General features: G+C 37.5%; 1 protein-coding gene across 1 annotated transcript; it reads right to left on the bottom strand.

The window, feature by feature from the left end:
• Window positions 1–2769: 2769 nt before the first annotated feature.
• LOC109012326 (flowering time control protein FY-like) lies at window positions 2770–13588 on the bottom strand. Its single transcript, XM_035685372.1, has 18 exons — window positions 13136–13588; window positions 12396–12487; window positions 11921–11989; window positions 11676–11780; window positions 10458–10553; window positions 10284–10366; window positions 10073–10144; window positions 9911–10008; window positions 9038–9097; window positions 8882–8942; window positions 8712–8799; window positions 8499–8562; window positions 8205–8283; window positions 7139–7228; window positions 6180–6268; window positions 5341–5891; window positions 4330–4578; window positions 2770–3220 (listed from the first exon to the last, which is right to left on the bottom strand). Exons 1-18 carry the CDS (start codon window positions 13335–13337, stop codon window positions 3149–3151), a joined length of 2220 nt encoding a protein of 739 aa, XP_035541265.1. The 5' UTR covers window positions 13338–13588; the 3' UTR covers window positions 2770–3148.

The raw sequence follows: 13588 nt of genomic DNA, 5'->3' as shown, positions 1-13588 counted from the left end.
CCATCAAGTAATGCTCTACATTCTGCAACTGTGTTAGTGGTGTGTTCATAAAAATGTGCAAATCCGACTATAACTCCTCCTTATGAATCTTGAATAACCCCTCCCCCACCTGACATCCCTAGGTTGCCACAAGCCGCACCGTCAACATTTAACTTGGAACTCCCCACTATCAGTGGTGTCTAGGAAATAAACCTCGGCATCTTCTCATAAATCGGCACAATTGGACAATGTAATTCTTTCAGAATTGCATCATCATGAACACCCATTTTTCTGAATTTCTGAATATTACTAGTAATATCCATTAAAGTTACCTTAATAGCACAAATAATCACCCATCGACTCAATTTTTTTCCTTCTATCCAGGCTGCACAGCGAACTTTCCATAATTTCCAAGAGATAATAATTAGAAGTATGCCACGAGTCCACCCTACTTGTGTTACCACCGAAGAACGAGCCCACCAATAAAACATCATACCTTCCCAACTTCGCATATGAGGCAAACAAACACTACAAATTAGTGCAAAATAATTCCAAATTTGCCGGGGTCCGTCTCCTTCACAAAGAATATGATTAATAGTCTCCTTTTGCATTCAAACAGTAGTGACACTTTGAGGCTATTGGAATCCCAAGTTGCTGAATAACATCATCAACCAGTACAACTCTTCTTCTAACTCTCCAGAATAAAAAAGACATCTTTTTGGGAACAAGATCTTGCCATAGCCAACGCCTCTAGAGCATAATGGACCCTGTTTTCGAATCACTTGCCACACCGATTTTGTAGTAAAGATTCCGTCCACTGTATGCTTCCATACACAGATATCCTGACCTTCACGCAACCTCACCCCCGCCCGAACAATCTGATCAACTATATTTTCAAGAACTATGTCTCTTAGAAATTCACAATTTGGACCCGAATCATTCATCACTTCAAGAACCTTTAAACCTGGATCTCCAGCCACCGAACACCTTTCCACCAAAGGACCCACTCTCAACCAGTTATCAAACCAAAAATTCACATTCTCACTCTGAACCATCCAGCCCGAATTTGATAAAACAATAGGCAACAACCGTATAGTACCTTTCCAAAATCTAGATCCTCTCTCCAAAGACATCACCGAGGCAATAGACGCATTCCTCACATATTTTACAACAAAAAATTTTGACCACATGGTTCCTCCCGAGATTAATTTCCAACCAAGCTTCATAAGAGAATTTATTTTGAACCTCATTTAAATTTCTAATACCCAGCCCACCTTTCTCTACCAGAAAACAAAATTTTCTACAGGAAATCCATTTCCTTTTCTTTTTTTCTAGACTAGAATCCCAGAAAAAATTTGAAAAGAACCCAGAATTCTTTTCGGCAAATTTAAAACTGAAAGCATGTAAATAGACATACTATTCAAAACATGCTTTATTAAAATAATCTTACCCCCAAACAAGAGAAACTTGCTCTTCTAACCGACTAATTTTTTTTTGACAATAAAAAAAAAATATCCGTATTTTCATTCTCTAAATTTGCTTCAATGCATTTTGCCGCCCATGTGAAATATTGGAAGAAAAGAAAATTGAGGACTTATGCGGACTTACCTGTGCACCATACCTGTGCACCACCTCCATTAAACGCCGTATATAGACCTTGCCACCATTAGCAAATAACAAGAGATCATCCGCATAAAACAAATGAGTAATCATAGAGGATTAAAAGGCTTGATCCTTCTCAACTGAAATTCATGATTCAACATCCTAGAACCTATCAAAAAAATGATTCGACATCCTAGACAACACTTTCTAAGCCATCTCAAAGCATATAAAATTTGTCTGGATATATTTATTTTATTATTTTAATATTTTCTATTAAAAATAATCAAAAGCTCGAGAGCATTGATTAAATGCCGAGTAAGGTATAAGAATAAAACTAACTTCAGCGACTGTGGTATAACAATTATGCATTTTGTTATAAGAGTATTGCTTCTTGAAAACTTACCGTTCACTTGCCACAACTAATGCCATGTGATTTATTAAAACTAAAGTTGAAAATATCCAAAACAAAAGGACATCTGAAAATACAAAAAGATTGAAATCCTAAGGCCTGAGTTGGATTGAAAAATCCTCCCAACTCATTTCATCATATCATATTCTATCCTATTTCATTTCAATATCCAAATATCTCAAACATAGACACTTTTCAATTTTAAATTTTTAACTTTTTTTATCTAATCATTACAATTTTCCTAAACTTTTAAATAAAATACAAAAAACAATTCAAACTTTTTCAAATTTTAAAATAAAAATTATATCAAAAAATTATATTCTAATAATATTTTAATTTTATAATATTCTTATTTTATTTTTTTTTCTCATTTCCCAAAATCTCATAAAACATATTAACTCAAATAATTTCACTGCTATTCACAAACTATATCATTATTATTAAAAGATCTCACCTCACAATCTAAACAAGGCTAAATTTTTCCTGTCCTTTCTGTGTTTGTGTTTTTAATCTTTTTAATAAACCACAACATCACAAAGTGGTGCTGTCGAAAGGGCTATTTGAGCGGTAAATTCTAGATGTCAAGTAGCATTATTCTTGTTATAACTTATAAAAGAGGCGGAAAAAGAGGTGCCAAAGGAAGTTTGAACCATTCTGGTTCTGAACCCTTTTCATTGATACAATATAATTTCTTGGGAGGATTCTGCGCCTAACATGCACAAACACAGCAGTACAGTATACGCAGTAGTAAACATAACATGATCATACGGCATAGTTATAGCAAAATATAGCAAATAATCACTAACATCAACAGAAAAATTACAGAAAATGATCAATGAAAATTCCTAAAGCCCGGATTTGCTACGAGTGGGATTTTGGGATTTCTAAATTCATTGCCTACAGTATGTGATAACCAGCTGTTTAACAAAACTAATGAAGAGCTCAACCAGATGAGAATCCTATCAAACTGACAACTTATGGGCGAATCTTTGGAGCAACAAAAGCCATCCTATCCAATGAACCACAAAAAAGAAATGAAGAAAAGAAAAGGGCTGAAAGGTAGGATTAAACGTTAGTATAAGTTGTCCAAGACAGATAGCTTTCCCTTCTGACATAGATGGCAGCCCCTGCAATGCCATAGTTTGACATAAGAATGGCCTACTGCGGTGTTTGTCCATGTGGCGGTGGACCTTGTGGTGGATGTGCAGGCATACCAGGTTGATTCCCAGACTGCAAAAGGGAGTGCAGCGTTTTAGCTTCCAGTAGACTAATCTATGATTGGAAACACTACACAAGCACAAACACAAAATGGATATGGCATAAATACGTTCCTAAGAAAATCTAGGTCTTCATGAGGAGGGGTGTTAACAACAACCTGCCTTTTGATGTAAATCTCAAGAAATTTCATATATTTTCTAGCTTCAAAATGTGACTGTTGTCTATGCCATGCTGAGGAATCTTAGTATCATGTTTGGAGTGAATAGTGAGCTGCCCTTACAGATTTGGATGAGCCCTTACAGGTGGGCCCAAGTGGTAAGGGCAAACTTGTGTGCATGAGCCCCATGTCACATGTTCAATTCCCCCAGGGATCAAACTGCGATTTAACTGGGAGGCTATGGCGGTGGGTTGCTATGCTAGTCTCCCCGGGGGTTTAGGTTCCATGGGTGAGTCATAAGGGCTCTGCCCTGGGGTGGTTCCCACGTCATAAAAAAAAAAAGAAAAAAGAAAGAGGATTTCTGGTGAGGCAATCATGTTTTTGAAGAATTAGTTTGCAGATGCAAAAAACAGGAGAATCTTCTGTTTTATTGGTTTTCTTCCATCAATCATGAGTTGCTGCTTTTGGTTAAGGCGTTGCCATGCAAGGATGGAGGCGCAACTTTGGGAGAAGGCTAACCTAATTTGGAAGATAAAGCAATGCTGGTGGAAGTCATGTCTCCGGTGACAAAGGTTAGTAAGGTTTGTGCAGATAAGCTTTCTTAATGGCAGCTGGGCGTCTCTGTTAATCCATGTAGACAACAAGAACTTCGTATTCTGAAGTGGAGTAGATCATTACCAAGATGGATTAAATTGAATATTGAGGAAAGCTCATTGGGTAATCCGGGTCCTTGTGGGGGTGGCGGTGTTATTAGAAATGCAGAGGGGTGCTTTATGGCAGGTTTTTCTTCCCATTACAGTTGGGGTTCTAACACTATGGTGGAGTTGATGGCTGTGCTAGATGGATCAAGACTTTGTATCAGGTTGCATTGTCATTGTGGAAAATGCGGAATCAGATTCCCAAGTGGTAATTGGATGGTTGACTGGTAAGCAGTTCACAAAAGCAACAAACCTCTCTATCCTACCTGATAGGGATTATACCCCGGCATCATTGGCATTTGTCCAGCTTGTGGCCGGTTAAACATCCCACCCTGAGGATACATCTGGGGCCCACTTGCATTTGATGGGGCCTGCATATTTGGCAATCCATTCTGAAAACTCCCAGCTGGTGGAGGTGCTCCGCTAGCAGGCAAAGATTTTGAGTGCAAGGGGCTCATGCCCATAAAATGGCCTTGAGGCAATGGATGAATCTGATTCATTGTACCTTGCATCCCCTAAAGTAAGAAAATAAGGTTTTAGGTACCAAAAAAAAATAAAAATAAAACACGAGAATGCACTAACTTAGAAACACTCCTGAAGCTGGCCGCTCATGCAGATAATTCATGGCCTTATAAGTTTTGGGACATTCATGTCGATAGTTATTGCAGTCCAATGAAAGTAAAGCTTCTTCCAAGGGCTGCAGGCCACATCAATTTGTAAAAGTAATTTTTTTGGGTCACGCATAACAAGCATGCTAGAATTCAATGCCATACCCCATGGTATCACCACCCATCAACAGAAAATAATCCTTGTAGATAAGTCTCATATCTTCTATTCTTATGTAGAAATGAGCATAGCAAACTTAAAGTCCTCCATTCACAAATTTGAAATTTTCAGGGGATACACCTTTAAGCGAAAAAGAAAGACAAATAAAACAGAATTGCTAGAATACCATTACTTTGCGAAGGGAACAAACCATCCCGTTCATTATGGCACATACATATCTTCAGCAGGGGAGCGAAACAAAATGCCAAAATAGAATTTCTAAAGGTCGGCCAGCTTGGGTTCTTCATGGTTTGCATTGGGACTGGAGGGGACAGGAGTCCAGTAATTATTAAACACATTCACAGCAAAAAACAAACTGGTTTTCTTCTGTTTTGTCCCCTCCGATCCCTCTCCCTGAATATAATAAACACTTCTCTAGAAGTGGTCAGGCTACATTGGAAGCCTAGTTTCAAAAGATTAAACAAAAAGTTAAGCTGTTCACAAAATCATACCACTGGACCAGGCATTGGCAATTGATGTGAGGCAGGCCCTGATGAAGGCATAGACATTGATCCTGGCATTGAAGATGGGATTGATGAAGGCATACCAAGTGGGGGCATTTGGGGTGGAGGGCGAGATAAATGGGGATGCGAAAGCAAAGGTAAATGAGATGGAGGCTGAAGCTGTGCCATGTTGGGCATAGGCAAAGGGGACATTTGCTGTGGGAGTGCCTGGTGTTGATGGTGATGTTGTTGTTGTGGGATCTGCTGCATGTTCTGTTGATATGCTTGCTGCTGGTTGCCAGCAAGAAGGGAGGGATGTGGACCAGGAGGGAGAGGAGGAGGCCCTAAAGACATAGAAACAGGAAGGGGCTGCTTTTGGTCTCCCTGAGCTGATGCATCAAGAGCTGGTATGGATAGTGGCATTGCAATCCCAACACCAGGAATGGTTCCTTCATTTCGATTCAACCCAGGAGGAAATGGTCCTGGAGTTGTTGGCCCTTCCGGTACTGGGAAATTACCAGCCATGCGACCACCAAAAACCGGGTTTTGCTCACCATAACCTGATATAGATGAAAATACTTTAGATGATGAAAGATGCTCTCTTCAAGTTTGACTATTTCTACCTCGATCATGAACTTTCAGAAAATTTATGCCAGTTCATTGGATAGTATAGCATACATCCTATAAAATTGCAACACCGAATTTACTACACTCAAATCTGACTGCTGGAATTATATTGGCCCCAATGAAAGTTGGGCAGTTTCACCTCACATCAGGAGTGAGGTGGCTTTTTATTTTTGCTCATTTTTTATTTTATTTTTTTAGGTTTGGGGGGGGGTGGATACAACCTTGGGTCTGACCCATGCTAAATTTATCACGAGCAGTGTCACCCGGCCTATTTCTGCACCAGAACTTCGTTGTGTGATCATTGCTACCACTGCAGAAGAAACCATACAAGTTTAGAAATTGATAGGGACGTCATAGCTTAATAAACACCTGCAACTAATCATATATGCATCAGTGATGATATTAAAGAGCAGATAAAAAACGTCCTTCTTACGTTTTCTACTAGATAGAAATACAACACAAGGCATTCAATAAAGCTCCTCTTCATTTAACTTCTACCAAAACCTGCCTAATATGTGTGCTAGAATCATTGAAAACCTGTTAGTTCCGCAATTGTTTTTCTTAATTTAAAGCATCACTGGAAATCACTATATCCTGAAAACTCATGGCCAGAAAAATAGTAGAGCACAGGCCCTAGCCAACAAGGCATTTTCTAATTTTCTATTCAATTGAATTCTTTTGACACTCGGTTCATTTAAAATGACATTTTAAGGAGAAAGTAACAGAGCAGTTTTGTCAAGCCCTAAAATCTTTGGTCCACTCCAGTACATAAAATTGTATTTATAGATGCAACATTGCAGCTCATGGTTTATTGAGGTATGCATAAAGCCTAGTGGGATGGTTTTAAGGAAATAGAAAAGCTATGTGCACATCATATACGTTCTCGAGCAGGGACTGTTATGGTCAAGGTGTTTTACTACAAACTATTTTCCTTGGTTAACCATAATTTTGATTTTGGAAATATTGACAGGTTCTCTAATTTTATTTCTCCTCCATAGACTGAATAAGATAATTAGATGGTGTACTATATATTCACATGTATCATCGAATTCTGTTCTAAATTAAGCTTAACCTCATACATTTTATATACAGTCAAAAGTCTGGAAAAATAGGAAACAAAAAATATTCAAGATAATTCACTGCCTAAAACAAGATGACGATAAACAAGGACTGAGTTCACCTGCAAAGAAGATATCCAATAGGATGCCATGCAAGGTCCCATACAGCATTATCATGTGCATTGGAAATTTCTACCTGGGGAGTTTCATGCCTGCGCATCAGAAATGGACATAAATATAGAAAATTATTGGGTGCAACCACTCGTTCCCACAGAAAGGTGTCAAAATAAGAGAGCCAAGGCCAACATCCTTTCTACATGGAACTTCAACAACAATTAACTTTACCAGAGTACTCTTTGTATCAGATATGATTACTAGAGTAATCTTAATTGAACTAGATTTTACAAGTTCTTCTATTCTAGCATCAAGATAACACCAAGTAATTAATAGGTTTCAAAACATAGTAATATTTTCAAACTTGTGTGTTAACTATTACATATGCCCATTGTGGACAACTGTCAAATATACCTCATTTAATTCTCTTTCATTGGATAGATAGAATCATTTGAATCTTATAAGACCTCACATTTCCACACACCTCTTTCAATCAAGTTACAAAGAAAAAGACTCGATTAAGCAGAGAGGGGTGCAAACTCCTCACTAAATTCATCTATATCCACCTCTAATTATAAGACTACAACTTAAATCTAATTTGGGTTAATATTTTTTTTTTATTTTGTCAAGGCAAGGAACAATATGAACGCCTCAGAAGGAAAAATTAAGATAAGGGATAAACTAATATAGGTTAATATAGAAGCTTCGAGGATCGCGAGAGGACAACGGATGAGCTTAAAGTAGTCTTTTTTAAAACTTTGTTCTTATGGGCAGGGGTCATTGATTTTAATGGACTAAATGCCCATAATTTTCAACTTTTGGTTGTAAACCCTAGTTAGGTTAGGTAATTATCATGTATACTTCCTGTGTACTTGGGCTATGCCTTTTTCTCTTATGAATAAAAGTTCTCTAATTTAGGTTAATGAATGGATTTCTTTAATCTGTAAAATATGTTCAATACACTGCATACTTGGAAGAATATTTTTTTTATCAGTACATACTTGAAGAATTTTTAGAGGAATAGTGAATTAGTGCAACCAGAAAAAAAAAAGGCTCTGTATCAAAAGGATTTACCCCACAAGCCAATGGAAAATGGACCCGTCGAAACTCCCACTGACAAAGTACTCCTCATGGAACGGGTGCCAAGCCAAAGCTAACAATTGAAAACAATAATGCAGCATAAGTTTCATTCCCTTACAAATCCCACTAGATAGCTTTAGCTAGTTGCGCTAGTGACAGTCCACCATGGTGCATCACTAGCACTACGGCTAATACAAAAGTATCATAAACCTAAATTTAGTAGAACACCCAAATAAAAACTCAAGCTTAAAGCAGAATGGTTAGCATTAGGAGAGGGCAGTCACTGACTGGTCACATCTTTCCGATGTCCACGGAAAGACTCAAGCTCCTTCATAGCCCTAATGTCATACAGCTGAAAATGCAAGAGGGAACAAAATCATGATCATCCAGAGAGATACGCATACAGAAAGGAAAAGTAACAAGGAAAGAAAGATAGCTACACCGAAAAAATAGGCCCTACCAACTTAATTAACAATTTTAAAGGAGGAACATATTACTCACCTTGATGATTTGATCCTTTGAAGCAGTAAGCACCCAGTTACCATTTTGGTTCCATTTAACGCAGAGAACCATGTTTTTGTGGCCATGGCTGCAAATAAGACCTATGAGTCCCAAAAGAATTCAACTAACAAGCTAGACTTCAGGTTTAACTATGAGGGTATTGTACTAACAATGAACAAAGCTCTCTTCCTGTTTTGGCATCCCAAAGTTTCACAAGGTTGTCTTTCCCCCCTATACAACAAACAATCAAAGCAGATATAAGTATTGCAACAACAAATTGAAAGAAAATTTAAAACACACACACACAAAAGAACTATAGTATACACCTGAAACTAAAAGAGACTTTGTAGGGTGCCAGTCAACACTCTTCACATCCCAACCATGGCCTGCCTGAGTTCAAACCCACATAGAAAACTCCTAGGTTAATTCATACACATATAACAGACACAGAAAGCATAGAAAGGGATTTCCTTCAGACTGTAAAGTCCTGAGCAGAAGCAATTTTACATGCAATCATGAGTAATGTATCACATTGTTAATCTAAGAATTAGAGGACAAGTTTGCTAGAAGAATAAGCAAACTAGTAATTACATGCATGAGTCCAACAAAATAACTTTTCAAAAACGAGATATTTCAAGGGTGTGAAAAAATGTGTGTTTAGAATATTAACAAACAAGGACAAATAAATCACATTAATTACCAAAAAATAAAAAACTTCCAATATATATATTTTGTAACTACCAGAAATATTCACAACTATGATATAAGTGAGTTGAGTTGCTTTGCATCAAGTAAGAATTCCCAAGGTGCTAAAAAAAGGTGGAACCAAAGCAACCAACCAGCAATTCCAATGTAGGGTCCAAAATCAATTACCCCCCACCAAAAAAAAAAAAGTTCTATAGAAGGTAGAACAAACATTCTAATCAAGTTCTACTAATTTGAAATATAGAATGTAATTGCACAAAGAACTACATATTAAGAAATTTCAAAAAGGACATAGGAGAGCCTTTGATGCACTGTATTTGTTTAAATGCAGGGAAAACATTCTTGTTGACGTGCCATTGCAGACCTCCAGCAGGAGATGACATCCAACATAATAGCACATCTTGGAATCACTAATTTGTTCTTGGAGTAAAAATCCAGCCAAACTAAGGGAACCAATCTTATTCTCATTCTGCTAAGTATTCGGAGCACATTACCAGACAATGAGCGCTCTTCTTGGCATCGTGCGAAGTCCCAAACTTTAACGGTAGTATCATCTGAGCAGGAGCAAAACTTCAGGTCTGTCCTACAGAAGCTGTTCAAATAGTCAATAATTATATGCCTCTTGGAGAATACTCATCTAGATATATAGTAAATACCTCAAGTCCCTGACTGATTCTTTATGAGCAGATTTATTGGCCTTGACATTATTCATGTTGTTCTGCCAATACCTACAAGTTTCCCCCAAAATGTGGCAAATAGATTTGTAATTAACATGAGATTTTGTTACCATTCAACAAAACTCAGAAGATTTAAATATAAGTTATGGGGCTGAAGAGCACTGCAAATTCTATTAAGAAACATATTTACTTTATTGAGCCCCCATCATCACCAGAAACCATCCAGTTGTCATTGTGACTCCATACCATAGATCTGATTGCTTGATCATGGGCCTACACAGTAGGGATATCTCAAAAGCCATCAGTCTGGCTTCTATTGAGAGAGAGTGAACATGTAACTAAATAAAATTATGTTCTTACGTACCTGAAGAATCATCTCGAAATTAAAGGACTGTCCATTCCAAAGAGTGAATTCCCCACTTTGAGAGCCCGTGATTAATCGTCTCCCTGTAGGAGTCCACTTTGAAAGATGAAAAAAAAGCACAGATTAGATAGATGATAATAACTCCATCAGCAGCAATCCAATTGGACAAGAAAAAGGAAAGGTAGCTGTTTTCAAGTCCTTATTTAAGCCTTGGGCAGATTTTTTTTTTCTTTTTTTTTTAAAAAAAGTCCAGATCCAGGTCACTAAGCCATATGGCAGTTCTTAAAGTCATCTCTCCACTTGACCAACATTCACCAAGAAAAAAAGCAGTAAGCCCAAAATACATTAGGAGTGCAGGCTCCTGTCAATTACTTTGGTAAACCAAACATAATGTTTTGTAACTTCTACAAAAAAGTATAGAAGAATAATCAATAAAACTATACTTCAAATGTCTAATGAAATAGCTAACATGTCAGCATCAACTTTTTTTTTATTGGCACTGGGTGTCAAGGAACAACGTCTCGATTAATCCCAAGGGTGGACAGGCCCTTGGCAAGGAGTTTCCCACAAGTGCACCTAAGGTAATTGAACGGCAAAATTTTTTTTTTGATAAGTAATTGAAGGGGAAAATCGCCAGTCTGATGGCTCCTAGAGATCATTTGCACCCAAGGGGATTTGAACCTTAGACCTGAGGGGAGCATACCCCCAAGCCCAAAGCCTTTACCACTTGAGCCAACCCCTAGGGGGTTAATTCTCAGCATTAACTAAGAATTAGCGTGCATTGGATAATTGTCGGTCTCATTCATAATAACTCCACACTAATTAGAAAAGATTTGAGGATGAAATTATGGAATTGTGACTTTTTCTTCATCCCTACAGCTGTGTGTCTCCAATTGTATACTTCCGGAATACTTGGGTTATTATGCCCATTTGCGCTTTAAATAAAATTTGCCTTGTAAAAAAAAATCTCACATTTTCCATAAACCAATAAATCAATATATTGGAGCAGTACACAACAGGAGGTTTCATTGGAAATCATATAACATGGATTTCTGGCTTCAAGTCTGCCAACAGACAATAAACAAAGATAGGAGAATAAAGGTAAAACCACATTAACAAGAAACACACAGTTAAGACGATCTTTTGGTAACTAGCAAAGACAAAAATTCTCAAGTAAAATATATAATTTCAGGGGAAATTGGTTTCAGTCTAGCTTACCAAAACCCGATTAATTGAACAACGGTTTTTGTTCAAAGATGTATGTACAAATTTTCCAGTAAAGCTTGTAGATGGATTATCTGAATAGGCAATTGTAGGCAACATCTGCACCAAGGATTAACAAAACATTATAAATACAAGGTATAAATCAAGTTCAGAATTATGCACCATCAGGCTTCCAGTCAACCACGTTTTTCCACATTACAAGAAAATATAATATTGACAAACAACAACAACTGACTGACATCAATCGCTGCTGCTGGGGTAGGTTGCAATGATATCCTATCCCTTGAATCTCGCTGCCACATTCGAATCTGCAGAGTAGTTGATAGGGAAACAAAGTTACTCAAAACCCAATACGAAATCATAAAATAACAAGATACTTGATGCCAACACCCCTTGACTGAAATCCCAAAAGCGTCTCAAAAGAATGAAATAATTGTTATATGAAGTTATAAAAATGTACCAAAATGTGAGATATAAATCATACAATTCAGGTAAAAACATCCGTATAAGGGATGTAATAGGACCACTTGTATCATAGGATCTCAGCAAAAATCATGATATATTTCAGTCAAATTTCTTTCCTGATAACAACTGATGCCCAACCATGTAAGACAAGAGTCCAATAATGATAAGAGTGACAAAAAAGGAGTTTATAAAAGATAAAAATAAAAACCACCCAAAAACAAGCAGATGATTATCCATGAAAAAATTTACCTGCATGTACCGCACTACAGTGCTTGTATAATCAACTGCCCTCCTTTGGGTAAGCTTCCTCATTCTCTTTGCAGCAAAACTATCACCATGAGCTGCAACAAGCAAATATTACTCATTACAAAGGGAAACATTAGAAATAATCATACTCTCAAGAACATCAACTATATATCATTGGCTATGTAATCCATCCAACAGCACAACTGGAAAGGCTTTAACCGATTTCTATGAGGTCTTATAGCTTTTGCTCGAAAAGCTTTTGTCAGTGACAATTAAGGCTAGTGAGCTGAGTCCCAAATTCCCACACAAAATAAAATAAACAATTCAACTTTTTCAAATCTCAAAATAAAAATAATATTAAAAAAATATATTCTAACAATATTTTATTTAATTTTTAACTTTTATCTCAACTCATCTCATCTGATCTACAAAAGATATAATTTAAGAGATTAATCTACCGAACCATTCAGAGTTGACCTTAAAATTCACATGGTTATCAATTACTAATAAACACAGTAAAATGATAATTAAGTGTACAATGCAGAAATGCCCCGAAACCATGGGGTGAGTTACAATATCCCCTGCCATTAAAGTTTCTCCAATCTCCGTCATAGTTAACTGTAGAATTCACATGTTTATTCCAGATTTCAAAGTATAAAACAAAGCAACAACATCTAATATCAATAATTCTATCATCAATAGTAGTAAACTAAAATGCAAAATGCGAGGCCTAAAAACCTTACCGTCGTAAGGAGGGGGAGGGTTAGGGGCGGAGGGGTGGTGATAATCTGGGGTGAGAGTACTGGAAGATGCAGAGGGCTGCCTCATCATATGCGGCGGAGGAGGCGGTGGGCCCCGGTGAAAGTCGCCACCTTGATGCTGCTGTTGATTATACTGCTGTTGCTGTTGTTGCTGCTGCTGGTGAGGATCACCACCGTACATCATCTTTCCGACGAATAAAAGCCGTAAAACTGAGAGAGAGAGAGAGAGAGAGAGAGATGAGGAAACCGTAGCCCTTGGGCTGAGCAGACTGGACAAAACCCTAAACCCCCAAATCCAGTACTCGTTGGTAAGTGCACGTGTCTTTAGAAAAAGCCAACCGGAACCAAATGGTTTCTAATTGACGACGGCGCACGCCGTTAAGTTATTAATCACCGTCGATTCCCCGATAGCCTCGATTCAGCACCAAAAAAGAA

This window comes from Juglans regia, chromosome 14 (assembly GCF_001411555.2).
Source record: "Juglans regia cultivar Chandler chromosome 14, Walnut 2.0, whole genome shotgun sequence".
In the NCBI taxonomy this organism is placed as follows: Eukaryota; Viridiplantae; Streptophyta; class Magnoliopsida; order Fagales; family Juglandaceae; genus Juglans; species Juglans regia.
This window is presented reverse-complemented; position numbering and strand designations above follow the sequence as displayed.

What these genes read in the sequence shown, in the direction of transcription:
- LOC109012326 (XM_035685372.1), bottom strand. Translation starts at nt 13,337, where the DNA reads ATGATGTACGGTGGTGATCCTCACCAGCAGCAGCAACAACAGCAACAG. An exon ending in AGAAGAGCGCTCATTGTCTG is followed by an intron (nt 9,098 to 9,910) that starts GTAATGTGCTCC and finishes GAACTCAGGCAG; the next exon opens with GCCATGGTTGGGATGTGAAG. An exon ending in GGAAGAGAGCTTTGTTCATT is followed by an intron (nt 8,800 to 8,881) that starts GTTAGTACAATA and finishes TCTTATTTGCAG; the next exon opens with CCATGGCCACAAAAACATGG.